Genomic DNA, 12967 nt, shown 5'->3' with positions numbered 1-12967 from the left:
CAGGCCCTTCAGCGTACTGAGTCTGCACCGATCAGCGATCACCCCATACATTAGCACTATCCGACACACGAGGGACAATTTATAATTTTACAGAAGCCAATTAACCTACAAACCTGTACGTCTTTGGAGTGTGGGATGAAACTGGAGCACCTGGAGAAAACCATGCAGTCACAGGAAGAACATTAAAAACTCTGTACAGACAGCTCCCCTAGTCAGGATCGAACCTGGGTCACTGACAACAACTCTACCTCTGCGCCACAGTGGTGCCCTATAGGTTAATGGACTTTGTCTATGGAATTCATTATCTACAATGCTGGGAACAATATTCTGTACTCCGTATCTATCCCTTTGCTCTATCTATTGTACTTGAATTTGACTTGATCATATTTATGATTAAGTCAAATGATCAAGTCGTATTACCTGATCTGATTGAATAGCATACAAAACAAAGCTTTCCATATTACTTCGGTACCTGTGATAATAATACACCTGAACCTAAATTGTAGAGAAGGGTACATTTACAATGCTTTAGACATTTAGACAGGGACATGGCTAGGAAAGTTTCAAAGGGATATGGATAAAACGCAGGCAAATGGGATGAGTATAGATAGATAACATGTTCAGCATGGACAATCTGGGCCAAAGGACCTGTTTCCATTCTGTATAACGCTGCTTTGTCTCAATACTTTCTTCCCACTCTCACAATACATGGCAAGGGCTGGTATGGTGGCGCAGCGGTAGAGTTGCTGCCTTAAGTGCTTGCAGCGCCAGAGACCCAGGTTCAATCCCGACTACGGGTGCTGTCTGTACGGAGTTTGTACTTTCTCCCCGTGACCGTGTGGGTTTTGTCCAAGATCTTCGATTTCCTCCCAAACTCCAAAGACGCACAGGTTTGTAGATTAATTGGCTTGGGTTTGTATACTTGGTATTAGTGTAAATTGTTTCTAGTGCGCGTGGGCTTGTGTTAATGTGCGGGAATTGCAGGTCGGCGTGGACCCGGTGGGCCGAAGAGCCTGTTTCTGCGCTGTATCTCTAAACTAAACTAAATATACACTCTTGATGTATTTTTTGGTTAGAAATCAATCTATCCCCTGCTTTAATATATTCATTGACTTAACCTCAACAGCCTTTTGTCATTGGAAGTAACAGGTCCAATACTCATGTGAAGAAGTTTCTCCTTAACTCAGTCCTAAATGTCTTACTCCCTATCCTGAGACTGTGACCTCTGGTTCCAGACCTCCCAGTTAAGAGAACCATCCTCTCGGCAGGTCGCGACAGAATTGTGAAATAGCACGACTTGAAAAGAAATTGTACTGTTTTCGGTTAAAACGGCAAAGAACGTGGTAAACCATGAGGAAGGTTTCAAAATGCAATGTATTGAGTAGCGAAAGATGGAATGTTTCCAGTGATTGAAGACAACCAAATCATGTAAAAACCTGAAGATTAACGATTCAGGAGATGAGGCAGGGGGAACATTTTAAAATGGGTCAAAGTGAGGCTGGAGAATGCACACGTTCCAGCATTGTAAATGCAAAATGAAATGATGGAATGCTTGACGTTTAACACTTCCCCTCATCCCAAAGGATTTCAATAATAGGGCAAGAACATAAAGAAGAAATGAGCAAAGGCATTGCAACACTCACTTAAAGCATGGATAAAGATTCATTAGGGAACAAAGCATATTTCAATATTTGGGACTAAAGTCATTAAAAGCCATTTTCTAAATTACCGGAGCCAGGAGTTCATTACTGGGTTGTACGTGGATTTGTTTTAATTTGAGGTCTTTTACACATCATTGATTCGTAGCAGAGGCATGGAAGGTGTTAAGGCATGCATGGTTCATGGAAGCACGATATTCTCAAATACCTGCAGCCATTGTGACTGATCGCTGCGCCCTGATGTCCAAGCATTAATCTTTCCCTGTTTATCCAGGCGAGCTTTCGAGGATTCCCATGTAAACATGTCCATGTTTAAGGTCCTAAAGGTGTTGGAAGCGGTAATCTGATAATCCTGGATATGTCCTGATTTCATCCCCAGAGGTTCTGAACAGCCTATAAGAAAAGAATAGCTTTAAAATAGAATGACAAATTACCTTTAGTAACCCGGTGCAATAATTCACTAGACTTACATTTAAAGTGCAATCGCCACAGTGATGTGAATGTTTTATACTAGACCTGTACAAAGCTGTGCTGTGACCACATTTGGCACAGTCAGCAGTTTTTGAACACTGCACTTGGGAAGGATATATTGGTCTTGAGCAGGTGCAAGATAGATTTACCAGAAAAAAACATCCAAATCCCAAACATCCCTTTACAAGCGGAGATCAGCCAACTCGGGTTGTGTTCTGTGAAATTCAAAAGGATTAGGGGTTGACTAGATCGAGGTTTTCAAGACGTTACTTCATTCCTGAAGCAGGGAATAACTACACAAGACATTTGCTCCCAGGCTGCCTTTCAGCCCATTGCCAATGTAAGCCAAAAGGTTCTTAGAGAGGTCTATCGGCAAATGGACAACTATATAATGAACTATTCTTGTGTAAACTGTAGGCCAGATTACCGACAGTCTGAAGAAGGGTCTCGACCCGAAACATCACCCATTCCTTCTCTTCAGAGATGCTGCCTGTCCCGCTGAGTTACTCCAGCATTTTGTGCATCTTCGGTTTAAACCAGCATCTGCATTTCCTTCCTCCACAGGCTAGATTGCCTTTCAGGAACCAATCTATCATTAATTTTAAAAAGGCAAAGAATTTTAACCCTCTCTACCTGGAATGGAGTTTACATTCACACCTCCCTGTGAATTATGTTCACAGTCAAGAGAGAGCTAGATAGAGCTCTTAAGGATAGCGGAGTCAGGGGGTATGACAGGGAGAAGGCAGGAACGGGGTACTGATAGAGAATGATCAGCCATGATCATATTGAATGGTGGTGCGGGCTCGAAGGGACGAATGGCCTACTCCTGCACCTATTGTCTATTGTCTATTTACTAAATGGACAGCAGTAGATTTATACTACATACTATTTTAGCCTGCACTCTTTCTGATCTGTACAAGTCCTGTTGATGTCACCGGAATTGGACTGCAATGATAATTTATTCCCTAGAAATGAAAGTCGTGCGTTGTTGCAGGCTGAATCAGGTCAGAATGGGATCAACCCTGGAAGAGTGTGTTCGCTGTTTGACCAGGTGCAGCAACACTGCGTTGTCGGATCCCTTCCGGAAAGTTTATGTCCCTCTTGCCATTGCTGCTTTTCTTTTCTTTTCCTGAATGTAAGGTCTGTGAGGCTCTCGCTTTGTATTTCTGAGGCTCCTCGTTGTTCTCTAACACGCAATTGGCATTGACCCCTCAAAGTGGTCGCTTTGTTTATTCTGCTTAAACAAGGGACTGCAGATGCTGGTTTACACAAAACGACACGAAGCGTGTTGTGGATAGTAATAGAAATATCATTCAAAAGTCCAGAGAACTGCCAGTCTGGTACCACCAAAGTCTGACACGTGCTTGATTATCAGAGTTTTACTGCATACAGGAATGGGTAGTCAACATGGGGGAGGGATGGGTGGTTAGTGCGGGGTAGTGGGTCAGAGAAGGATCAGTGATCAGTGATCAGTGTGGGGAAATGGGTCAGAGAGGCATCAGTGATCACTGTGGTGAAATGGGTCAGGTAGGGATGGGTGGTCAATGTGGGGAAGGGACGGATGGTTGGTGTGGAGGAGGGATGGATTGTTGGTGTGGGGGAGAGATGGGCGCTTAGTGTGGGGGAGTGGGTCAGAGAGGATCAGAGGTCAGGCAGTGTGTGAGGACTGAGTTCCCACTAACCCTATCCGATAATCGGAGCCCTGGTTCCTGCACTTTCTTTAAACGCATCAAGCATCGATCCCTGTGCTCTCTTTAAAATGACAGGCCTGTTTCTCAAGCTCCCTTTGAACTGACTGGGTCCACTGTAAAATAAATTCGCAATACCGCTTAAAAACGAATTGAAAGCGTGTTGTGGTATTTATAGAAATAACATTCAAAAGTCCAGAGAACTGCCAATCTGGTACCACCAAAGTCCCACACATGCTTGATTATCAGAGTTTTACTGCTACTGCAGTCGAACTGAGCTCAGCTAATGAAACCGTTTGATGTGTGGATAGCACTGAGGAGTAAAAGGTGGCTGAAAGGCTTCTGTACGAAAATCTCTATTTATAGTTGGGATTGGAAACGTAACTAAACAGATGGAGAAAGCAGGCCAACCAAGACAGTGAAGATGCTGAAAGAAATCAGCACACTTGCACTCTGTTACACCTGCCAGAGCTTCTCACAAAGGGCCACATACAGCAAATTCAAAGGCCGAGCAGCAATCTTTAGCCATAATGATTGGTTTCTGAAACAAATTAACTGCAAGGTTCCTTATACTTGTTGAGTAACATGCCATTTTTTGCCCTGTAACTAAAACAGGAGACATTTCATCTGCGTGGCCACTTGCCACGAAACCAACAAATTTAGATCTTGATTCCATAAACTCTCACTGAAACCTGTGAAATAACTACTTGTGCGATGAATGTGCATAACTAGTCATTAATCACACCTGCTAGTCCCACAAGCCTGATACCAATGACATCAATCGGAACAAACCCACTCCTGTAAAGTTAATGTATAATTCATAGCTTTAACAAAATCAATCCTTTTGAAATCAACAATCTTCTGCCAAAAAAAGGGCCAAAATGCATTAATTTAAGATTACCTGACATCTCACAGCCAAGCAGCTCCATCCTCAGTGTACAGTGTCTCCTGCAGACCTGGGGATAGAGTCGTATGAACTGGGCCTCGATGGGAGGATTAAATGAATTTGCATGTGGGGTGTTGTTGTCACCATTTCCACGGAAAACCTGCAGTATTTCAGAAGGAAAATGCAATCAATTAATTTATTGATGTAGCAGGTCTTTGTCCGTTAAAATTTGACTTTAACTACAGAGAGAGAGAGAGAGATTAGTGTGACTGTTAAATACAGTTTATTTGCTATAGATATCGCCTGACCTGCTGAGTATTTCCAGCATTTTTTGCTTTATTTTAGACACGTCATGATATGGCAAACATCATAGTAATGTTTAAGAGGCTTTTAAATAGGCACTTAGTAGTGCAGTGATTACAGATATGGATCTTATGCAGGCAGATGAGATCAGTTAAACTTGGCATCATGTTCGGCACAAACATTGCAGGCCGTTCAATGCTGTACTGTTCCACGCTCTTTCCTCTACTTCTATCACTGGATCTAAACAAACTTGTAATTAACAATCTGTACACTTCATTATCACTGAGGTGTTTACAGTGACCTTCAACAGTCACAGGCACCTTTCAAATTTTTTTATGAGGGCCAATTTTTATAAAGTGTCGCAAAAAAAGGGCGGCACGGTAGCGCAGCGGTAGAGTTGCTGCTTTACAACGAATGCAGCGCCGGAGACTCAGGTTCGATCCTGACTACGGGTGCTGCACTGTAAGGAGTTTGTACGTTCTCCCCGTGACCTGCGTGGGTTTTCTCCGAGATCTTCGGTTTCCTCCCACACTCCAAAGACGTACAGGTATGTAGGTTAATTGGCTGGGTAAATGTAAAAATTGTCCCCAGTGGGTGTAGGATAGTGTTAATGTACGGGGATCGTTGGGCGGCACGGACTTGGAGGGCCGAAAAGGCCTGTTTCCGGCTGTATATATATGATATGATGATATGATATTCAGATGAAAGTCAGAACCAAATAACTATGTCTTTAACGTTTTGATCTTAGAAATAATGCTATCAACATCAATGACTAGATCAGTTCACACAAAGAAACATTTATATAATATGGAGTGTTTCTATTCAACATTGGCAGATCTTTCTAGTAACAACTTGAATATTGTTAGCATTAAGGGCCTGTCCCAGTTCGGCGATTTTTAAGGCGACTACAGGCGACTAGGCTGTCGCCGCACGGTGGCCGGTGTGTCGCGTGGTGTCGCGGGCATGGTCGTGAGTGGTCTCCAAAAAGTTGTTGCTTTTTTCTGGTCGTCACGGAAAATTTTCCAGGTTCAAAAATGTTCGGCGACAGCTGGCTTGACGCCAATGTTCGTAGCTTGTCACCTCCTGTAGTGGGCGCTGTTGTAGGTTGTCGCCAGGTTGTCGCCAGGTGACTTAGGTTGTCGCCGGTGCTGATCCACCTTTTATACGAATTTTGTTTGTTTGAATAAAGTAAATTTTGGACATTTTGACAAAAGATTGATGTTTGAAGTTATTGTATTTCAGAGTAGTTTCTCAAGGCATCTCTTTCAAATATTTAAATTTCATTTATTTTGACCTATAAAACGAACACAAACACAAACATTGCACTGCATTGAAAAGCAAACTCTTTTCATTTATTTTGACATTGCACTGCATTGGGTCTCTTCAGGGACAAGGGCTTCAACCACACAGACCTCTCCTTGGGCTTCTTCTTCCCCATTCTTCTTGTCCTTCTGTCTTACAGAATTTTAAGCATGAGGGCCGCTGCAAGCAGCAAGGGCTTGTTCTTCTTGTAAGAGCAATGCCATCATATGTTGCTCCATGGCAGTCATGATGCAGAATGATTGGAAACTCTACCCACACCCCTTTGGCGCCAAAATTACGTGGAATGGCTACCCCCGTTGTCATCAGTTGTGCCCTGACAGGGTCGTAGCTTGTCGAGGGTGGAGGTAGGTTGGCTTCGGTTGTCGTAGCTTGTCGTAGGCGCTGTCGTAGGTGGACGTCCTAAGTTGCGACGACTGGGTCGCCGGTTGTCGGTAGTTTGCCATCTACTAGGTGGTAGGTTGGCGTAGCTTGTCATAGACATTGTCGTAGGAGGAGTCCAATCGCCGGTTTTTCGACGACCTGCTACGACTTTGACAATCGCCGGCAGTCGCCTTTAAAAATCGCCGAACTGGGACAGGCCCTTAAATTATCCATCCAATCATGCACATGGGGGCGGTCACGGTGGTGCAGCGGTGGAGTTGCTGCCTTACAGCGAATGCAGTGCCGGAGACCTGGGTTCGATCCCGGTGCTGGCTGTACAGAGTTAGTACGTTCTCTCTCTGTGACCTGCGTGGGTTTTCTCCGAGATCTTCGGTTTACTCCCACACTCCAAAGACGTACAGTTTTGTACGTTAATTGGCTTGGTAAATATAAAAATTGGTCCTAGTGGTTGGAGGATGGTGTGAATGTGTGGGGATCGCTGGTCGGCACGGACCAGGTGTGCCGAAGGGCCTGTTTTCGCGCTGTATCTCTAAAACTAAAAGTAAACTCAAGCAGAACATACATAAACCTCTCTGTTAGAAGTTCCCTGAATTATTGAGGCTAATTTAATGCCACAAACTAAGAATAACCACTATGAATTATAACCAACTATTGAGAGTGTTGGCAAAGAATTAAAGCACAAAGACAGGAAATTAAAGACACTGGATCTTATAATTTAACTATAGTACCTCAACCCACTTATTCAATTCAATGAGTAAATGGAAACACATGAAAGGAGGATATTGGCTAAATGCAGGGGCAAGTGGGACTAGTGTAGATGGGACATGTGGGTCGATGTGGGCAAGTTGGGCCGACATTGTATAACTGTGTGGCTCTATGACGCTAGGTGAAAAGAAATTGATTTACTCATAAAAATGTTAAATTATCTATTTTTCCGAGGTACTGACTTATTACACCGTGTTTGGTGATGATTTACACAAAATCGGATCAATTAGCCACTCTGTCTAAGGAGAGTGCTGGTGCACTACCAGTGATTAAAGTGCCCAAAGTGTCAACAAGAAGAATAAAGGGACGTTGTCTGCCCTGACAATGAATCTATCAGTGCTCACTGTCATGTGAGTCTGTAGAATTCTTTGCCACAGAAGGCTGTGGAGGCCGCCAGTGGATATTTTTAAGGCAGAGATAGATAGATTCGTGATTAGCACGGGTGTCAGAGGTTATGGGGAGAAGGCTGGAGAATGGGGTGAGGAGGGAGAGACAGATCAGCCATGATTGAATGGCAGAGTAGACTTGATGGGCCAAATGGCCTAATTCTGCTCCTATCCCTTATGACCTTGTGTCACTAGATCGTGAAACTGGCAGGTTTGGGGTGATTGAACACAGACAGTTTAACACAAAACTCCCAGTCGCTGCCAGAAATGCAGTCCTCCCTCAGAGGCTGCCACAGCTTGTCATCTTCTGCACAAAATCAAGCAAAATTAGTTGAGACAATAAGCAGTTTAAGCTCTTTTAAGTGGTTGCCTTGAAGTAAAATATCCTCAAAATCTAACATTTGTTGCATGAAGTCTAATTTTAAATTTTGGCAAAGCAAATTCTGGCCCACAAAAAAACCTATATTTTTGAATCTCTCGGCATGTAAATAAAATTCAATGTGTATTTATGACATATATCTATTTCTATCATAAATTGTGTGTGTGTTCCAATCTTTATTTATCACTTGATTAAAAATTGGAAAAGATAATTAAAAATCATGTTATTGTCTTCCTGGTGTGTCATCTGCAAGACCTTTAAAGGTCTACGCAGCCCGCTTGAAGACATTACAGGTACCATGTGTCCGGTGTCCGGAGGAGTCCAGATCCAGGGGTCACAGTTTAAGGAGGAGGCCATTTAGGACTGAGATGAGGAAAAACCTTTTCACCCAGAGAATATGTGGAATTCTCTGCCACAGAAGGCAGTGGAGGCCAATTCACTGGATGCATTCAAGAGAGAGTTGGATATAGCTCTTAGGGCTAACGGAATCAAGGGATATGGGGAAAAAGTAGGAATGGAGTACTGATTTTCGATGATCATCCATGATCATATTGAATGTTAGTGCTGGCTCGAAGGGCTGAATGGCCTACTCCTTAACACTCCTTAGCACCTATTTTCTATGTTTCTAGGTGTCAGGATTTTTTGATCGAAAGATACAGTATGGAGACATCCCATTGGCCTACCGAGTCCTTGCCGACCATCGATCACCCAGTCACACTGGTTTTATATTATCCCACTTACACATCCACTTCCTAAACACAAAGGGTCAATTTACAGAGGCCAGTTAACCTGCAAACTCACAGGCCTTTGGGATAGAACATCATAAAATCGTAAGTGATAGGAGAAGAATTAGGCCATTCGGCCCATCAAGTCTCCTCCGCCTTTCAATCAAACATTGACCATAGAACTGTACAACATAAGAACAGGTCCTTCAGCCCACTAGGTCTGTGCGGAACATGATGCCAAAACCTTATCTACCTGCACATGTCCATAACCCTCTATTCCCTGCATAACCATATGCCTCGTCTCTTAAATGCCACTATTGTGTCTGCCACAACCACCAGTGCATTCCAGGTGTAGGAGGAAACCAGAGAACCTGGAGGATACCCACAGGGTCACAGGAAGAAAGTGCAAACTCTACACAGAGAGAATCCGAGGTCAGGATAATCCCGGATCTTTAGTGTTGTGAGGCAGCATCTCTATCAGGTGTGCCACTGTGCCGCCAAGATTTAGATTTTTTTTTTAGATTTAGAGATACAGCGCAGAAACAGGCCCTTCGGCCCACTGGGTCCACGCCGCCCAGCGATCCCCACACACTAACACTATCCTACACACACTAGGGACAATTTTTACATTTGCCCAGCCAATTAACCTACATACCTGTACGTCTTTGGAGTGTGGGAGGAAACCGAAGATCTCGGAGAAAACCCACGCAGGTCACGGGGAGAACGTACTAACTCCGTACAGACGGCGCCCGTAGTCAGGATCGAACCTGAGTCTCCGGCGCTGCATTCGCTGTAAGGCAGCAACTCTACCGCTGCGCCACCGTGCCGCCCACTAGATGAATTGAGTTGAACTGGCAACTGACTGAACCCTCTGCCGTGACCTGCGTGGGTTTTCTCCGAGATCTCTGCTTTCCGCCCACACTCCAAAGACGTGCAGGTCTGTAGGTTAATTGGGTTCTGTAAATTTTACAATTGTCCCTAGTGTGTAGGGTAGTGCTAGCGTCCGGGATGATCGCCGGTTGTTGTGGACTCAATGGGCCTTTTTCCACACCATATCTCTAAAGTCTAAATTCTAAAGAAGAATGAAGATAGAAATTAGGCACCAAAAGTACGAACCATATCTCTGCAAATCCTGGTATTTGTTATTGATGATGTTTACATAAAAGCATATGGACGAAATGTATTTCAAATATCTTCAGCTTACCATATCCTCATAGGTGCCTTTTACTTTGTAAGTAGTCCAGGTTTTGCCATCGCCACTGTAAGCAATCTTGTACGATTTTACGTATTCGGGGCTGCCAAGTCTCTTAGCACCCTGACTAATCAATCCTGTGATTCTCATTGTGCGTTGCAGGTTAATCTGAAAGAGAATTTTTTTTTTAAACAATTATAGCAATATGCTTTGTGTCCTTAAGACTCTACAGGATTTCTGACACAGAATTAGGGTCAAAGTATTAACAAGCTACACGATGTCTTATCCCCCAGTCTTTTCAAGAAATAGTGTAATGTGTTAGCTTTTACAGCAAACACTTGGAAGAACACCACCTCTCAGCTCCTATTTAATGCGTTATTCCTTCTTTGATACAGCATAAAAATCCGGAAACTACTTCTCCAATGTCACTTTGCAAGTGTTTGCTCCCATTTTCTCAAGGACCGTTAGCTTAGTTTAGCGTGAAAACAGGCCATTCGGCCCACTAAGTCGACTCTATCACCCGTTCACAGTAGTTCTATGTTATCCCACTTTTGCACCCACTCCCTACACACTAGGAGCAATTCACAGAAACCAATTAACCTTCAAACCCGAAAGTCTTTGGAATGTGGGTGGAAGTCGAAGCGCCTGGGGGAAACCCGTGTGGTCACAGGGACAACGTGCAAACTCCACACAGATAGATCCTGAAATCAGGATCGAACCCGGGTCTTTGGCGCTGTAAGGCAGCAGCTCTACCAGCTGATAAATGTCTCCTTGTTGTTAGAGTGGTCCAGTGCAGAGTGGACGGCTAGTGAGATCACATCTGTTGTTGCGGTAGGTAAATTGTACGGGGTTCAAGTGCTTACTAAGGCAAGAGTAGATATACTGTACTGACCGTACAGGCAGTACCCGCAGTCAGGATCGAACCCGGGTCTCTGGCGCTGTGAGGCAGCAACTCTACCTCTGTGCCACCTCGACATCAGACTTCAGTTTGGACATCAACTCCTGCATTTGCAGTTCTTTATTGACTTCCAATGTTGTTTATTAACTTGGACCAAAATGAATTCAAACATCAACCATACAAAAAAAATAAGGAACAAAGGTACTGGGTTAATTTGAATAGTATAAAGTGAATAAATGAGATGGTGTCAAGGGGAAGCTCTGAATATCACATCGTGTATCAGCATTAGGATGAATGCTGACTTCCAAACTGTGGTTGAGATCAAGATGAACCGGGGAAATTACTCTCAAAGTAACCTGCTTAGGAAACTGTCATGTTAACAAGCGTGGATGAGCAGAATATTGAGCAGATGGTCCGTGCAGTAATAGTTAGCAATGTTTCCAGAGCATGTGTGTGACCTTGTCTCTTCGAGTAAAATGGTTGAGTTGATCCCTCTCGTCCCAGGGATGGCAGTGCGATTTCCTGGAACAATAAGATATTGATCCTCTGATGGAAGGGTTGTGTGTTCTCCATTTAGGTTATTTCCACCCTCTACATGAATGACAGTCTGATCTTAGAGGTTGAGGACTTAACATCCTTGATCTCACGCAACTTGTGCAGTTAAGTGACTGCCCGTAATTTACAGGAAACCTGTGCAATGTGAATTGTATAATCTTTCACAACATCTTTGATGTACATGGTCCTTGTGAGCATATCCGTTCTAGATCCACAAGCCAAATATTGCCACAGAACTAAACAAAGATTCGTCTTCTAAATAGGGCACTGACAACTAACAGAGGCACAGTAAGTCGAAGAGAATTTACATCTAACAAAATGCAACTCCGCTGAGAATTGTACCTTAGATTAGAGAAAAAGTATTGTTCCTGTCTCTTGATCTCTCTGATTAATATATGCATCAGATGTTTTAGCTCTTTCGGGGCATTCATTTCTAATAACATCAAAAGCTGCTGGAGGAATGTCAGCCACAGAAGGCTGTGGAGGCCAAGTTAGTGGATATTTTTAAGGCAGAAAAACCCGTGTGGTCACAGGGACAATGTGCAAACTCCACACGGACAGGTCCCGAAATCAGGATCGAACCCAGGTCTTTGGTGCTGTGAGGCAGCAGCTCCACCAGCTGCACCACTGCGTACCCTCGGGATAGTCATTAAATGTTGGGCTTGCAAGCAATGGTCTCAAACCATGAGTGAATAGCAATAATTGCTCAACCCTGATTTGAAGATGACTCTGACCAACATCCCCAAACAAACAATGTTCTCTGAAGACCACCCCAACAAAAAAACCTTGATTGAGATCTTCCTTGAAAAGATGGCTGAAGTAGAACTCAGTTAGGGAACACTTATAGCCCCAGATCTGAGGAAGGATGTTATAGACAATAGACAATAGGTACAGGAGTAGGCCATTCGGCCCTTCGAGCCAGCACCACCATTCAATGTGATCATGGCTAATCATTCCCAATCAGTAACCCATTCCTGCCTTCTCCCCTTACCCCCTGACTCCGCTATCCTGAAGAGCTCTATCTAGTTCTCTCTTGAAAGCACTCAGAGAATTGGCCTCCACCGCATTCTGAGGCAGAGAATTCCACAGATTTACAACTCTCTGACTGAAAAAGTTTTTCCTCATCTCCGTTTTAAATGGCCTACCCCTTATTCTTAAACTGTGGCCCCTGGTTCTGGACTCCCCCAACATTGGGAACATGTTTCCTGCCTCTAACATGTCCAACCTCTTAATAATCTTATATGTTTCAATAAGATCCCCTCTCATCCTTCTAAATTCCAGTGTATACAAGCCTAGTCGATCCAGTCTTTCAACAGACGACAGTCCCGCCATTCCGGGAATGTTCTGGCGTTGGAGA

The 12967-nt window shown here is 43.8% G+C and overlaps 1 protein-coding gene across 4 annotated transcripts in view; it reads right to left on the bottom strand.

Moving 5' to 3' along the window:
• LOC144592135 (EGF-like repeat and discoidin I-like domain-containing protein 3) overlaps positions 1 to 12967 on the bottom strand; it is a 242937-nt gene that overhangs the window by 48088 nt on the left and 181882 nt on the right. For all 4 annotated transcript variants that reach the window (XM_078396536.1, XM_078396537.1, XM_078396538.1 and 1 more), the window contains 3 exons: positions 10170 to 10325; positions 4719 to 4863; positions 1867 to 2051 (listed from right to left, as the gene is read on the bottom strand). In XM_078396536.1, the coding sequence (XP_078252662.1) occupies positions 1867 to 2051; positions 4719 to 4863; positions 10170 to 10325 (486 nt within the window). The remainder of the gene's footprint in view (positions 1 to 1866; positions 2052 to 4718; positions 4864 to 10169; positions 10326 to 12967) is intronic.

The sequence above is a fragment of the Rhinoraja longicauda genome, chromosome 3 (genome assembly GCF_053455715.1).
Source record: "Rhinoraja longicauda isolate Sanriku21f chromosome 3, sRhiLon1.1, whole genome shotgun sequence".
NCBI classification, from domain to species: domain Eukaryota; kingdom Metazoa; phylum Chordata; class Chondrichthyes; order Rajiformes; family Arhynchobatidae; genus Rhinoraja; species Rhinoraja longicauda.
The sequence above is the reverse complement of the archived record's forward strand: the minus strand, read 5'-3'. Positions and strand labels throughout refer to the sequence as shown.